The following is a 17087-nucleotide window of genomic DNA, read 5'->3' on the forward strand; positions in this document are numbered from 1 at the left end:
AGTTTGATTACACAAGTAGCAATGAAAAGAAGCAGGAGAGGATAGGACAGTATAGCATCTATAGGATTTCATTAAAGATTTTAATAGTTTCATCGCATAAATTGGGTGATGACTTCGGGGTTTGTTAATTTTAAGCTGCTCTACAGTCTTTACTATGTCAAGATTTTCAGTTCTGTGGCATAATGTCTGTGTATCATCAATGTGATTGAAGTAATATATATTAGTTATAGAAACCAGGACAGATCTTGTCAGCAGTATCATCACCAAATGCGTTACCTGAACATGGATTAAACTGCATTTTGTATTGAGTGCCGTGTGTTACACTGGTATTTTTTGTTAACTGTTCTTCTTGTTGCTGCATTTCAGTGCAAAGTGATGTCTCAAGTAGCTCTGGACTTGTTGGAGGAGTGCAGCCACCCACTGTCTCAAGCAATTCTGGGCTTACTGGAGAAGGGCCACCCCCCACTGTGTCAAGTAGCTCTGGACTTGCAGGGGGAGTACAGCCACCCAGCGTTTCAAGCAGCTCTGGACTTGTAGGAGGAGTGCAACCACCAACTGTTTCCAGCAATTCTGGTCTTGCTGGAGGAATGCAGCTACCTGCTGTCTCCAGTAGCTCTTCTCTTGCTGGCGGGATTCAGCCAACTAATGCCTCAAGTAGCTCTGGACTTATGGCTGCAGTGCCACCACCAAATGCCTCAAGCAGCTCAGGGCTTCTAGCTGGAGTTCATCCACCTGGTGTCTCAAGCAGCCCTGGCCTTCTGACTGGAATGCAGCCACCCAGTGTGTCCAGCAGTTCAGGAGCTCTGGCAGGAGTACAGCCACCAAGTGTTTCAAGCAACTCTGGGCTTCTCATAATGCCACCACCCAATGTTTCAACTAGTTCTGGACTTATGGGAGTGCCACCACCAAATATTTCAAGTAATTCTGGACTTCTGGCAATGCAGCATCCAGCTGCTGTTCCAAACATGCCTCATTTAAATATCAGTAGTCAAAGAATGCCAGGAATGCCTCTTATAGATATCCGTCCAGGCCTAATGCCTCATTCGCCTGGACCAAGGTTTCCATTAATGCAGCCAGGAATGCCACCACAGCGTCCTATTCCTCCTCCTGCAATCCTTGATCCATCTCTCCACCCACCACCACCTCGAGGTCCTTTTCCTCCTGGAGATATTTTTAATCAAACAGAAAGACCTTTTGGAACACCAGGAAGACAAAATATCGATAACATTTCTAATCCAGAGAAGAGGCTACCACTTGGAGGTGATAACATTCAACAGGAGGGAGACAGAGATTATCGCTTTCCTCCAGTGGAAAACCGAGATAATCTTAACAGGCCATCTCCAGTGGATGTCAGAGATTCTGTTGGACGACCACCAGTTGATCCAAGAGAGGGTATAGTAAGGCCTCCAGTAGATGGAAGAGAGCATTTCACAAGACCACATATAGACATTAGAGAAAATTTTGGAAGACCAGGTATAGATAACCTTGGCCGAAGAGAGCATTTTGGTTTCAATTCAGACAAGCACTGGGGACAGAGAGGAGATTATGATGAAAGAGAGCACCATGCCTTCCCTATTTATGGTGGCCCTAAAGGCTTCCATGAAGACAGAGAGCGGTTTCGGCATGTAAACTATAGGTTTGATAGCAGAAGTGGTCCCAGTTGGAATAGAGGATTTGAACAAGATGCTCACAGAGATTTTGATGACCGCAGAAGACCCTGGGAAAGACAGAGGGATAGGGATGACAGAGATTTTAATTTTTGCAGAGAAATTAATGGAAACAGGTTTGGAAGAGACAGAATGTCAAACAACTGGATCCCGCCTCCACATCCACGAGTTTTTGAATATTTTGATGGGGCCACTTCCCAACGCAAAGCTGATAATATGCCCCAGGTAAATGGTGAAAATACAGAGACAGAAAGTCAGCCACCAACTGCACAGGTGCAGGATGATCCAGAACTTTATGAAAAACTGACATCTTCCGTCGAGATAAACAAAGAGAAGAGTGACACAGAAGCTGATATAGAGAGTGAACCAGTGGTAGAAAGCACAGAAACTGAGGGGACATAATCATCACTCAGTAGGTAAAAGATACCTTTTGTAAAGTTGTCATCTCTCTGTAATAGATAAATGGCTGACTGGACCGTAGCAGTTCACTTTTGTCTGCCAGAATTAAGTTAATCTGATGTTCATGTTCATCTTTCACTTAAATAACTGTACAACTGACTTGTATAGAACACTGTTCTTAATTTGAACATGGTAGGTAAACGTTTTTTGCTTTGGGTTTGTTTTTTTTATTATTTTATTTTATTTTATTTCTTTGGTAAAGCATAAACTTGCCCCCAGTTGCTTTTAATTTCACAATGATAAATTAACAGCTTGTCAAACAAAGACTTCCTATGGAAGAAAATGGAATTTTTAGATACCACCCTTAGTTTGGCTATCGAAATTGTTATACTTGAAAACAGGTGCTGGTGTATCTTGTCCGTGTTTTTAGACTGCTGCAGAATTTTAAAGTATAGATAAAGCTGTGATATTTTATGTTCCTACAATTCGGCAGAAAAAAAATGGCCCATGTTACCTAAGGAGCATAACACAGAGATTAAAAGTGATTTTGTAAAATCTACACTATAGTCTCTGTTTTCTCTAAAGTAAGTGTTTGTGATTTGTTCCTCGTACTGCAGTGGGTTTTAAAAATGAAAAAGTACATTTTAATGTTGGGTGCATTTTGTTTTTAGATTCCAATAAAGCATATTTGTTTGATAACAGTGTTTTAGGTATTGTATTTTTTTTTAAAACCTGCAAGCTCTAAAAACTTGGAATCAGCAATGATATGTGCTTAGCCAGTTGTTGCAAAAGGTTTATATTACTTTTGTAAAACCAATGCAACAGTTATATGTGCAAGAAGCATATGGTTTTTACATCAAAGATCATGCAGTCATATTAGTTCATGTAAATAACATGTATGTAAATATCTGTGTAAACTGTTTGTAGATACCACCTTTTCTGTGCGTGCCTGTGTATGTGCAAGCACTCACAGAATGCTGTAGGCACTTCAATAAAATTGAAATGAAACTAGGTTGTGAAAATTTGCCTTTCACCTTCTTTAGGTAGTAAGATAGAACTTATTTCACTGCAGCACTGTCAGGCTTGTATTTATCTGCTCATAACATCATTGTTACAATATTCTTACTACTTCTAGAAGGTGGAACATATATATGTAAGAATATGCAGTAGGATTCTAGCTTACTTTTTAAAATGCAGATATGCATGAAGCCAAAACTTAAGTGAATATTTGCATTTTCTTATTTTGTAATATATTTGATGTTCTGGATAGATAGTATTAGTGTTTGAGTACTTTGTGGTTAATTGATTTTAATGACGCAAAGTTCAGAAATGTTGCATGAAAAGTAAAAAGCTGATGTTGGTCTAAAAACCCTACATGTTTTTAACAGAAATAAGAGTTGGAGGTTTGTGTTTTGATGGAATAACATTGAAGTTGAATCTCTTTAAATTGTTGAGATGAATTGGCTGCTTAGGTAAATTAGTAGTGTTATTCTTTCCTGTTTCACCTACTTTGCTGCTTGTGTATCCTTTCAATTGGAGGTGAAAGATTAAGCTGTAGGGTGATGTCAGATTTTCAGTTTGTTCCATTTAAGTGCATTTCACTGTCTTTCAAAATAAGTTTTGTTCAAATTCTGTGTCTGAAAGCATCTTTTCACTCAGTTTTAAGAAAGTTACTTTCCTCTTGCATAATAAGATAATAAGGGTAGGTTCTGTTACATGAATGCCCCTTTGGTAAAAGAAACGTTTTTAAGCTTAGATTAGACTTTTGATCTTTAGCATTAAAGCATTAACTTGCAAGTTTTATTTCCCCTTCTGCTTCCCTCAAAGGGGTAAACCTATGAAAACATCACATGAGTGTAAAGCATTAACATGCCTTTGAACCTAGAAGGAAGTTACTCATATATGTAGTCCTCTTCTTCTGGAAGATGGAGTATTTTTTCATGCTGTGTCATGGTTCAATTTTTCAGTTCCAGGGACTTTTATTCTGGAGAGTAAACAGACAGCTTAATGAAGGTAGCCCTTGGAAAGAATGGACTTGAATGAATTATTATCTATTGTGCAAGTGGTAGTCATTAGGTATGCATTAAATCACCACTGCTTTGTAATGGACCTTGCTGATGTGTTTATTACCAGAACGTGTCTTGGGAGTTGAGATGAACAATGTTGAAGGTAAATGTATTGTCTTGGGCAGTCTCTTGCTCAAGGAGCTCGACCGATGCTGCTGCACCACCTACTCATAGTGTTCTGGTCAGGCAGATTTGCTTCTGTGAGAGCCCAAAAGCACAAAATAACTCTAAGGATATTTTTTGAACTTAAGGGGTTTTATTTCATTTTAATATGTTCAGTTTGAAAAGGCTTCAGTCATAGACCACAGAAATAAATACTCAAAATCAAACACATATTGGCAGTAGCTTTATTTTTAAAACATTTTGTTAAAATCCTCCAGAAAACTGGAAGTTTATCTATTGTTCTTCTGAACTGGAACTGGCAGTGTGCCAAGTTGTTCATAGTATGAAAATTTAGGTAAATTACCAGGTGAGAATTATTAAACAATTTGGTTGATAGTTGTATAGAACGATGCATTTACTGAATCTATTATCTTTGTTAATATCTTTCAAACATTAATAAATTGGCTACTGTACATATGTGTTACACCATCAGTTTCTAAACACTGGGTTTTTTGTAGAATTAAAGTTTGCTGTACAGTCTTCAGTTGCATCATGTTTACAGCTAGAACTGTTCTATTTCTTATTTAAATAATGTAGCATGCATATATGTATTACCAAAAAGTAGCCATATTCAGAAATTGAAGGGGCTTTATATTAGTGAAACAGTCTGGTTTCTTTATCTTGCCAGTAAGAAGTTTTAAATGTTTCAGAGCTGGAGTGAAGATTTTCTTTTTTATTGTAGATTAAGCCATCATAAGCCAACGTGTACACTGAAAGGAACTGTCCTGACACCCAGACCAATTCTTTGATGTGATTCATGGGAGTGAATTTTAATTTTTGCTTTTGCAAAGGAGAGAGTGAGATTGGGACAGAAAGAAGATGGGGCCAGGCATTGGGGTAGCAGTTCTGGCTTACACCTGTTTAAAGCTTGCTGTAGTGATGAAAGGCTGTGGGTTCTAGCAACTGTGTGTGATTCACATCAGTAACAGATATTTCAGGTAGCTTTGCAGGCAACACGTTTTTAGGCATGCACATTTACTTGAAACCCGTATGCATCAGTAAGCTGTTTGATGTGTTTACCTTTTTAAGCAGGCTGTGGTTCTTTCACTGTAGTGCATTTGAATAGAACACTGTTTCCATAAAGATGAAATGTAGCCTTCATTTGCTACAAGGACACGATTTCTTTGCTGAAGCCTTTTCCTCTGAAGTACTGGTAGGCTTTCCTTTCATGTGTGGTACAATCTTTTGTTACAGACTCAGGGGAATGCATTCTGTTAGATTCCTTTGCTTCAGTAGAGCTCTGTAACATACTTAGAACCACTTCAGTGATTTGAATGACTTTATGAAGTTAAGGAACTTTTAGCCTGAGTAAGTCAAGATGTGAGTACTATAATCAAGCCTGTAGTGAGGCATGAACAATTGGAAAATTATAAAATAAACTTAGGTATAGAAGGTATTTATAAGATGAGCCAATTTATTACAGAAGTCTCTGAATGTCCAGTTTGAGCAGTTTTGACCATGTGCAAGGGTATTTTCTGCTGGTGAAACTGCATGTGCTCTTGACTTTTTGCCCTAACTCACATCTTTGGGTAATTTGATTTGAAACTGATAGAAATGGATCCTAAATTTAATTCTCTGTCTTTCCAGTAATGGTGACTTTTTGTTGCTTAATAATGGGAGAACTGAACAGTCAGAATTGTCAAATGGTTTGGGTTGAAAGGGACCTTAAAGATTATCTAGTTCCAAGTCCCATGCCATGGGCAGGGGCACCTCCACTAGAGCAGGTTGTTTAAAACTATGTCCAGTCTGGTCTTGAACACTTTCAGGGATGGGACATCCATAACTTCTCTGGGCAACCTGTACCAGTGCCTTACCACCCTCAGAGTGAAGAATTTCTATCTAATCTTAGTCTGCTCTACATCAGTTAAAGCCATTGCCCGTTGTTCTATCCCTTCATGCTCTTCTAAAGAGTCATACTCCAGCTTTATAATTTTAAAACCTATTCAAAATATCAAAAGTCATCAAGAGTAACTGGACAATTTTTTGTTACTAATTCACATTATTAAAGAATCTTTCTTCCCCTTTTTTGTTATTGTTGATTCGAGTAATTAAAGGATCTTTCGTTCCCTGTTGTGTCATCTCCTGCTGATTTTTTTTTGAATTTTGCAGTAGTCAGATTTTTCTTTCAACTTCCTTTCCACAAGTAGGCATGCACTATGAAGGTATTTACTGGTGTAGATGAGAGATTGTTTTAAAAGGCATAAAGGCAGGATGTTCTTTTTTAATTTGAAGCTGCTTATTTGAAGAGAAATGTCAAAGGCATCTTTCCTTAATTTTGACTAGTCTTACATTTTCCTTGAAGGGCTGTCACAGTGATATTGTTCACTCTGCTTACTTGGTACAAGTTCTTTGGGTGCACAATAAACATAATTCAATGGGTGTGTGTACATGATATTTCATAGTCAAGAAAAGTCAAGTAGAAGTACTAAAAGAAAATTCATGGAATCTCTTTGACTATTAACTTACATATAGGATCCGAAAAGTGATTCTTGTCAGTGATGAAAGTCTGTTAATAGGGTTTTTGTTGAAATTGGTAAGGTGTAAAATTGTATTTGCCATTATTCTTTTATTCCTATCTTGCATGAACTTGGTGAAAAAGGGTTGTCTCATTGAATGTCCTACTCTTAATATCTTTTAGATGCTCTGCTACCAAAGATTAGAGGGGGCAGTTCTAGCAGTCTAAGCACTCTTACAAATGAAGAGGTTGTTAAGATGTCTTGTACAGTTGCGGATGAATGTGTTTTCTCTCTCAGAGTTTAAAGTGCACATTTCAGCATTTGCATAGTAACAGTGATATTAGTGGTATCACTGGTTTACTAATCTTATTCTGTACTCTGCCAGTTTTCTTTTTAAGTTTAGTCACTAATGCTAATTTTAAATTTTCTTGTCTAATGAAATCATACTAAAACCCTCAGACAAGGGACTATTTTGTGCTTTGCAAGAGTATGGTCAGAGAGCTTTGTAACTTGTAGATAGGCTAGTTGAAGATTTTTTTCCTCCTTGATTTAATGTTTTAATGCTGCACAATTCCTCTTGAATGATTTTCTGTATGCATATCTGTGTCAATGGATATGTGCTCACATTAGCATGTATTAAGGTTTCTATTGAAATCCAGAAAAACAACTTCTTCAAAGCAGATGACTTGATGTGTTTCTCAGACACTTCACAGGTAACTTCACAGCTCTATTGATTTGTATGCTAGAACATTAAAATTGTGTGCAAGCCCTGTGCAGGAAATCCTTACTAGGTGAATAGGTGAAGGGTGTTTAATGCACATAGAATTGTTAACTCAGATGTAGGTTGGTAGGATTCACCTAAGCCATAGTGGCAGGGACTTTGGATCTGAATGTCACTTCTGCACTAAAGAGAGATAATATTGTAAGTAATGCAGCTTTTTCTTGATAACAACAGTAATTAAGTAGAAATAAATTGTATCTCAGTGTATAAAAATGCACCCTTTCTAAAAATGCATTCACCTTCATCTTGTCAAAGGAAGCTCTGTCACTGCCACCTCAGTTGATCAAGGGAAAAAAGTTTTGGATTTATGCTGTTTCTGAGGTAATCGCATCTCATTCAGCAATGCAGTTTTAAATGTGCCTTAAGTTTGACCTTTTGAGAAGGACCACCTATTTTAAACTTCAGACAAAAATGTGGAGAAAATCAATAAATTTTTGTCTGTAGAATTTGAAATATAATTTTGGTTTCAGTGATTTTCTTCCAGAAAATCTTTGTCATTTCAGTTGTGTAAATACATAGTTAGTGTACACTGAAGTTTAGAAATATTTACTGACGGATGTGCTAGTTTGTCCAGTTAATTTTCATTTTTTTTCCCACATGCTTGCATTTCTTTTTTTTGTCAAGTGGTTCCATCGCAAAATTCCTCTTACAGTAAGTTAGAAATACCTTTGAATTATGTCATTTAGTTGCATAACTGAGATGTTTAAATCTAGGACAACCATAAGTCTTTGTCTTGAATCTCATGGATTTTTTGTGCAGTATGGGTACCAATGCAGGTAATTCACCATTGAGCACCCTAGTGGTAAAGCTGTCTGTAATTAAAAGTAAAATATTGACAGCAAATTAAAATTTTTACACATTGTTTAGGAATTTTGCTATTTATTAAAAGCAAAATAATGGCGTCTCTTAAATTCTGTGTTGATTTAAAAACACCATATAAAAACTATGAACTTGAAGGGCTGAAGTTCTATGAATTGATGAAATGGGTGAGGCACCCTTTCTTTTTGTTAGAATGTAAAACTTTGAAGTGATCAGGATAACATGTTATTTTTACAAAATGTTGAAGTGTAATTTTAAAGTTTTGTGTGCATACTGCCGGTAGTTTCTGTGTGTACACTTTCATACATGCTTTGTTCCTGCAATCCTCTTTTCATGATCAGAAGCACTGTGGAAAACAGGACAGTGGCATGAAATAGCATATTCTAGCAGACACCAAAAATACTGTACAGGGCAGATCTATATGTAAGCCACTGGACAGATAATGTTTCTTTTTTCAGCAGCAATAGCTTGTTAGCTTAATTTGAAATGCGAAAAAATGCATTTAGGAAGCATTAATAAACTTTTCTCTTTTTTTAGATTCAGTAGAAGTTAATGTGTGCATTCTGATTAAATATTTACTAATTAGCAAGCAAGCAAGCATCCAAAGATTTTAAGTACTCCTGAGCATTTTTCTTAGTATTGCTCATACCTCAGTTAAAAATAAACACCTCCTTACCCTGTCCAAACAACAACAACAAAAAAACCCCACTAAACTCAGGTAGGTGTAAATAATTGTAAGTTTACAAGGTTCTTGGAGGTACAACTTGGCACAGATATACCTGTTCTGGTATCTTTAAGTAGTAAATACTTTGTAACACAGTCAAAAGCATCATGAAGACCAATCTCATGTGCAAGAGATGTGCTAAACTGAAGTTTTGGTGTAAAATTCAAGATTATTTTGTTCCTTGTTTGTGTTATCTCCTTGTCCAAATACTGCCCTTGTTCAGGGTTCCACTCTAAATGCTGATTAGAGGATGTTGTGATGCCTGTGTAACCTGTTCAATAAGTAATGCATTCTATGTATTGCATCACTATGATATGGAGACTAGTGAGAAGTTGGGAGTGATACTGTTCAAGGCAAAAGCATCACAGAAATCAAAAGGAGATTACCAGATTGTGTGAATCACCAATCTCAAACACTACTATTGAGGAATGTGTACTTAGTACAGAGATAATTACTGATTACTTTTAATTATCGCAGTAGCTAAAAGGATGCATTTCACAATATTATCCCAGTTTGACAAGTGCTGGCTGCAGCATGTCTTGCTTTCTGCTATCTGCAGAAAAAAATTTTCTTGATTTAAGTTCTTACATTCTTTCATGTTGTTGCTAGAGAATTTAAAATTATGCTGCTTTAGTCTAAACCAGCATGTGCTATATCGCCTCACTTGTTTACCAGTGAGACATGACTGTTTCATTAGGTCCAGGATTTCAAACTCTGTCTTGGATGTCTCAGTTTCTTTTTCAGAGGCCTTTAGAAGAGCAGGTGATAGAAGATTATATCATTCTACTTTCCTTGAGTTTTCTACTGCTTTTAACACAAAGCCTTCCAGGGGATAACTTTTTTTCTTTTCAAATTCTCTTTCCTGTGCAAGTATTTATGAGCAGGCACTCCTAATAAAGATTTTATTTGGATCCAAAGAGTATGATGAAATAGATTGTATAAAATGACTGAAAAAATTTGCAAACACTCTACTTTTCTAGTTCTGTACTAGGAAATTCATAGAGTTCATAGAGAAAGAAAGCAAGGAAATTAAAGCTATTTAAATGCATTGGTCTTACCTTCTGGCTCCCAAAAGACTGTACAAAGTAGATCTTTTCACTGTAGCATGTAGAGCAGCCCTTTAATACATGGTCACTGTTCTTTGTTCAAAATCCATGATGTCCTGTAGCTTTCTTTTCTTCATCTGCATATCGCTTTTTTTGAAAGCTTATGTTTTATTTAAATAGTTTTTAAAAACAAATGCACTAGGTTAATAAAGAGTTCTTATTTCATTTTAGGATGTGCTGCTTAACTCTCCACAATAAATTTCCTTCTCCATGAAAAGTTCTTATATTTCTGTATTAACCAGAATAGAAGTAATGAATGACATGTAAAAAAAAAAAAAAAAAGAGAGAGAAATAAAAAAATATTCAAAGTTATATAAATTTGTCGTGATAGTCTGGTTCTAGCATGTTCAAGAAGGTACCTAAAATGGCGTTTTTCACACATCCTAGCAGATTATCTGGTCTCTAATATGCAACTTGAAAAATTATGCACAAGCTAGAGCAGCCTCGGGAGCTGTCTGTCCCGTGCAACTTGTACATTGTAGTGAATACCTGAGTCTTGATTTTTCCTTTTCCATTTCTCTCCTTGTCCCCAGATATTCTAATTATTCAGAGTGAAGAAATTTAACCAACCAACAGATCGGCTGAAAGCTATGAAGAATTTCACATTTTCCCAGTTTGGAGAATTAATTTGTTCTAAATGCCTCACATCTTGATACATTAAAGTAGACAAACATAAAACCAAAAGGAACAAATCTGTTTAAGCAACTCTGTAAATATTTCTAGTGTTTTTAGGGTTAAAAAGTCTGCTAAAGAACTAGGAATATTTTAATTCATGGGCTGTTTCACCATATGATTGGCTTTTTCTAAAAACCAGCTACTTAAAAATTACATTTTCTTAGTGGCTCTTCTCAAGAAATTTCATCACTCTTCTTTTGTCTCACTTTTTTTTTTTTTTTTTTTTTTTTTTAATTTCAAAACTGGGTCCTATTAAGTGTCTTAGAATGCAGCTTTAAAATTACACATCTTGTCTTACAGTAGCAGTCTAGCATTGACTTGAATTAAATACCTCAAAATATACAATACATTAAATTTATTGTTGTGGAACTATCAGTGTATGTTCATATATCCATTTTAAAGAAGCTTATGGAAAGCTTAGCTGGAGAACTTCCAGTCTGCACTAGGAAGGTAACACAGACTTCAATATTCACTTTTCCTTTTGCCCTGCATGCTTTACTTTAGGTCTTCCTGCAGCTGACACATACTTATTTTGTCTTCCATCTTTGCTGTGTCAAAGGAGTCAGAGTTAGACATGGGAGTGTTCACATACAGATTTAAGTGCACATCATCTCTGAAAATCAGCTGAATATTTAAAAATTAAATATTTAGTTGGGTTCTAAATCTAGCTTGCTGTGAAACATTTGGTTACACCAGGTTTTTTACACTATTTGGTGTCTTACTTTAAAAACAATAACACAAAACAAAATACTATTGCATATATAAGAAAAGTTCAGTCTTGGTGATTGAGAAAAGAGAAGGTTCCCAGTCATACTGTAGAAAATGATGTGCTGGTGGAACTGTGACAGGCAAAACCTTAAGTACTCTGACACTTGGCTAGAAAAAACACCAACCACAACCTTTCCTGTAGGGCTGTGAGGTACCACAGGGAGTGCAAATATGTTCAGGTAAACTGCTGTGTCTTGCCAGGTGTGCAGGCTTGAAAGTGTAATGACACACGAGGCCCCTGCTCATCGCGGGATCAAGATTGTCTTTTCTACCTAAGCCACAACAGTGGTATTACTACAGCAGTCAGCAAAGTAGTCTTTTTATCCTGAACTTTGTCACATGTTTAATATTTATAAATAGGACAAGCATTTAAAGTTAGTATGTTTTTCAATATAATAATTACTGCCAAATTAGATTTTGTGAACCAAGTACTCTACTTGAAGGGAACCCAGTTACAGGCAAGAAAGGTGAAAGATGATGAAAGCACTGCAGGTGCTTGCTTGGATTGTTCTGGAACAGAATTGTATCTGAAGATACTATAGGCAGGTGGTTCCTACTTCAGGGTCTAACTTGTTAGGAAAAGGCCAGAAGTTGATTCTGAAACTTGTGGTTCTGACCTTCCAAAATACTCTCTGTAAGTTGATATGTCAAATACGCCTTACATCTGCCTTTGCTTTCCCACTCCTCATGCAATCTTGACCATGCTAGCTGACAGCCAGCACAAATGTGCTACATCTCATTATCATCACTGTTCCTAACAAGATTCTTGGGTCTCCTCCAGTGTCCTTTTGAATCCTTCAGATGCCATTGTTACCCATTTCTAAAGACATTGAAATAGGAAATTTAGTGTTTCTCTTTAGGCACAAAACCTCTACTGGAGCGATCCCAAATTTTTATTTTCACCTTGATTTCTTTTCTTAGGCAGAAACACCTTGAAGTGAGCATTTCAAAGCTGGTTGTCATATTATGGTTTCCAGTGTCTTCAGTCTGGAAGTTAAGTTTTGATGGGTTTTGAAGGAGCAGTTTCTACATACTCTTACTGTTCCTCTATACTTTTCCTGCCTAGAGCAGTGGTGTCTAGCCAGCCACTGCAGCCTATTTCCTCAGCTGAAGAGAGAAAGTCCAACATGTCCCCAAAACATGCTGAAACTTTCTGCAAAGAGCACCTTCTCAGGCTGTGTGCAGTGAAAGGAGCATGCAAAAAGAAAGAGCCTGCCTTTCCAGGAGACCTTATCCAGTTTTTGAACCCTTCTTTGCAGCAAGTCTCTGGGTTTAGGAAGACTAGAATAGCAGCTGGATGAGTTGCTCCCCTTGTTAAGTATTATCTGTGCTGGTGCTCAGGAACCTTACATGAATTGCAAGGTCAGCAGCTGGTTGTGCCTTTTGTGAAGGGTGGCCACTTCTGCCGTGTTTGTTCTGAACACTTGAAGTACCAAGCAAAGCCTTAAACTCTGCTGGCACCTGTGCAGTACAGGAATTGCTAGGTCTTGTCTGTGACACGTGGCAAATGCTCCATTTCACGTGTGCCTTTTTCTGTTACTTCTTTGAGAACAATACTATTGCTTTTCCACTATTTAATTCTCTCCTTCATAAAATAGAGTTTGATGAATGCAGAAGTTGTGAGAGGAGTTCATGTCCCTTACTCATGGATATGGTGAGAATCCTATGCTCTGCATCTGAGTGCCATTACAATTCTTGTTTTCTAAAAATTTTAGAAAATTTAGCAAATTTAACAAATGTTTCTTGGATCATGATATTTCTATAAAAGAACATATATTTTATGGCTGTATAGACTGCAGAAAAAAATCTGAATTAGATTCTTTTTAATATTTTACCTTTTATCTTTATACTTGTATAATGTGTAGCTGTACCTTGATTCTGTGTACCGTGTGCTCCTTCACAAAATGCATTAGTACTTTATTAACTCTCTTCTCTCAAAAATTATATTTTCTGCATTTATTTCCATCTGAATGTATCACAACCTAATGGACTTAGAGGAGGATGCAAAAATGAGCAGCCAACTGCACAGGAACTGGAAAATACCATCTAGTGGGACTGAAGAGTGGATTGTGGGCAAGAAAAAGAGAGGTCTTTGAAGCTCAGTCATCTTACCTGTGGTTACAGATATAATATTTCATTCCACATTCTAAACTTATGAACAGTTTTGTAACCAAATCCATAGGAAGTAGCAAGCTGTCAAGTGTCAGAGTATCGTAGGATTTTTCTTTTGAGAGAATGTTTTTTGTGAAAATTGAACTGTATGGCAACTCCTCCCACAAAGGTGCAAATGTTGCATTTGAAAAATTTCCTAAGCACTTGCTGATTTTGTTACTGATGCAACCAACCTGGGATTTTATATTCTTTTCTTTAATGCTTGAGTACTGATTGAAAATGTTTTTAGAAGTGTCGGCAGTGACCAAAGGAGATTACTGTGAAGAATAGTGAAACTGAAGGAGTTGTGAGGGATGTTAAGTGAATTTACTGGGATTTATATATGTAAGCACATGCTTATAATGTAGAATTGGTGCCTAATTAGCCAGCTGCTGCTGAGGGTTCACACTGGTACACTTTGGTATTTTGTTTTACTTTTGGTAATTTCAAATGTGCAAGAGTTTAGTTTATGTCAGCTTTGCAGACCATGAAGGGTCACATGTAACCCTGTCAGCATTCAGGAGGTGTCTTATAAACTAAGGAGAAATTATTGCTAGTCAGGATGTTGATGAAAGTTTTGTTAAAGGGGAAAAAAGTGATTTTCAATGCAAGAAATGATGATTTCTTTTTTTTTTTATTGAGAGTAGGATGTCTTTCTTAGTTTGATAGAAACTATAAGGAGAAATAGATGAGATAGCTGAGTTAAAATCTAAAAGGTTTTGCAGGTATTTATTTTAATTTTTGAAAAACATTTTCATCCCTCTTTTTTTACTCTTACTTGTAGTTAAGATGTTTTTTCTTCCCTGGATTTTACTTGCACTTCATTATATGTATTTCCCAAGCCTGATGACTTGCTGCTGTGAAACCAGCAGAGGGTGCCCAGCACCTGTGTAGTCATGGCTGTTTCTTCCCAGCCCACTGTGGTGCAGCTCTGTGGAAACCAGAGAGTTGCTGCCTTATGCCCTGCACAGGTGAGGTGCTGTAGATCCTCAGTACAATTCTCAGAGTCATTCACTGTTGTGCCTCAGTGCACTGCTTTCTGTACAATTCCTGTCTGGACATGCTCACTGGGGTAGTTCTCACCCACTGTTGTATCCTGTGTTGTACACTAGCTGGATTTTGTATTTTGGTTTTTTCATTTGATTTATACTCAGTGCATTAAGAGGAAGCCAGAGGTTTAGTCTTAAAATGTTGAAAGGAAATCCCAGAAAACTAGAGATTTTCATGTGATAACCTTTGTAAGTGACTAATTTCTTATTCATCTCTTTATAAAAAGATCTTTCCTGTCTCTTCTCTGAAGTTTTAATTTCTTTTTGTTTCTCCTCATACTGCAGTGAATATCTTTTCTCTCTGTCCAAGAACAATGCAATTGTAGTATTCTTTGTAGGTACAGAGTATGGATTTAATTATGTTCTTTACTGTGAATTAAAGGAAGGAAGTAAAGGCAAGTCTGGTTTTATTTGGGGGCTTTTACAGTATAAATACCCTTTCAGTTTTTACATGGACATGAGGTTTTTCAATAAGCTGTTTTGAAAAACCGCTGCTTAAAAAGAAAACCAGCTAATAGATTTTTTCATTGCCTCTGATAACAGAAATCCTAATTTGTCTCAAACAGTAGGAAAGAGGGTTTTTTTCAGTTTTATTTATATCAGCAAAGAGAAAGAAACTTCTGTAAGTCCTTCTTCTCTTGTTAGAATCAGTTGTGTGAAGAGGGGTCAGAGTGGTTTTTACTTGGCAATACCTAGATTTGATCCCGTTGAAGTTAGGCTGTTTGCTGCTTGAATTACCTTGATCGGGGTAGCACGGTAGGTCTGGCACAAACCTCTGGACAGGTCTGCCTGTGTGTGGAGCCAAGGGCAGCATGTGTTATTCATAACCTCATGTTGTCACTTGTCTGTCTTGAAGTCTGTCACTCTACCAACTGGCCACTGTCTTACAGAGAGCATGACAATAAATCTCATGTGATCCCTTCACCTGTAAAGAGCTCCACTTCTGCATTCTTCTCACAGCAGAGAGAAGGAAAAGTCTCCTAGCTTCCGGATTTCTAGCTCAGGCTCTCCAGTTCCTGGTGAGATGAAAGAGAACCTTCATTTGAATGTTCAATGAATAGTAACTGGAGAGGTGGCAAGGGGGATAGCTTGGGTGGAGAAACACAGCAGGCACGTTCGTAATGAGAGCAATAGAGGCTGCTCTCCACAGCAGAGTCAGGGCAATGAGGAGATGGATGGGCTTTTGTTGAGTCACTCTGTTCACATGGCAGATGAAGGAATATTTGTGGGTGTACCAAAGAAAACCATGTTGTACATATAAAGCAAAAGACAAACCTCATTGGGTAAGTGACTGCAAAACAAAAGGAAATTTGATTAGGTCTTCAGATATGGTTTGCAAATTATGACTGCCTATAAAATGGGTGAGAATTGAAGATAACTAAAAATTATCACTTTGAAAATAAGATACACAATATCTATAATTCTCTTGATAAGAAATCAAGATCTGAATTTAAAATGAATTATATCATTGCTAAACAAATTTATGTTGATATGCTATATTTTTTCATCAAAAAATATAATGGTTCTATTTAATTCTAGATCAGAATGTTTAGGTGGTCATTTTAGTAAGAGTAAACCTAGCTACAGGAAGAAAAAAACAATGAAAATGACAAATGGAAAAACTAGATTCAATAAATTATTTTTCTCTCTTTTTTTCTGATTTAAACAACTTGAAAATAAAAACTAAAATTGTTCCAACTTAGAGCAGTCCTTCTAAAGGTAATTTTGAGTTTCCATGTTTTGTGCTGCCACTATAAATGCTGGACAGGTTCCCTGCCAGGTTTCCAGGCCCCTATGTCAGGCCACAGCACCAGGAGGAGCCCCTGTGCTCCATGTGCCCGTGCTGTGGGTGGGGCTGCTCAGCAGCCATCACCCTTGTTTGGTACATGTGCTGTCCTGGGAGAAGACAGTTGGAGCATGGTGCTGGTTGCAGATTCTGTCCCTCTGTTGGCCATTTACTTTAGAGTCGGACTCAATGGTCCTTGTGGGTCCCTTCCAACTCTGAACATTCTGTGAATCTGTGTGAAAGTTGCCGTACCAATGAGGTGGGAAGGAGCGAGGAAGTCTTCTGTCCACCTCTTTGCTGGCCAAGTAAACACAGGCGCATATAGCACTCATTCTTGTCAGAGCAAAGTACAGGCTTTCCTTGGGATCTTCTAGGGGAGGATATGCTGCTGGGTGAACAGTATCTGTTTCCAAAGGTCAGCTTTATTAAAGATACTTCAAGTATCAAGAAAATAATTTTTTTTCAGGTACTCATGTCA

The 17087-nt window shown here is 37.2% G+C and overlaps 1 protein-coding gene across 4 annotated transcripts in view; it reads left to right on the top strand.

Moving 5' to 3' along the window:
• SCAF8 (SR-related CTD associated factor 8) overlaps positions 1-17087 on the top strand; it is an 88007-nt gene that overhangs the window by 50332 nt on the left and 20588 nt on the right. For 3 of the 4 annotated variants that reach the window (XM_066315507.1, XM_066315509.1, XM_066315510.1), the window contains one exon: positions 367-2765. In XM_066315507.1, coding sequence (XP_066171604.1) covers positions 367-2069 — 1703 coding nt within the window. In that variant the 3' untranslated portion in view covers positions 2070-2765. Of the gene's footprint in view, positions 1-366; positions 2766-17087 lie in introns of those variants that run through there. The other variant, XM_066315508.1, reaches the window with a different exon arrangement.

Source organism: Sylvia atricapilla, chromosome 3 (genome assembly GCF_009819655.1).
Source record: "Sylvia atricapilla isolate bSylAtr1 chromosome 3, bSylAtr1.pri, whole genome shotgun sequence".
Lineage (NCBI taxonomy): Eukaryota > Metazoa > Chordata > Aves > Passeriformes > Sylviidae > Sylvia > Sylvia atricapilla.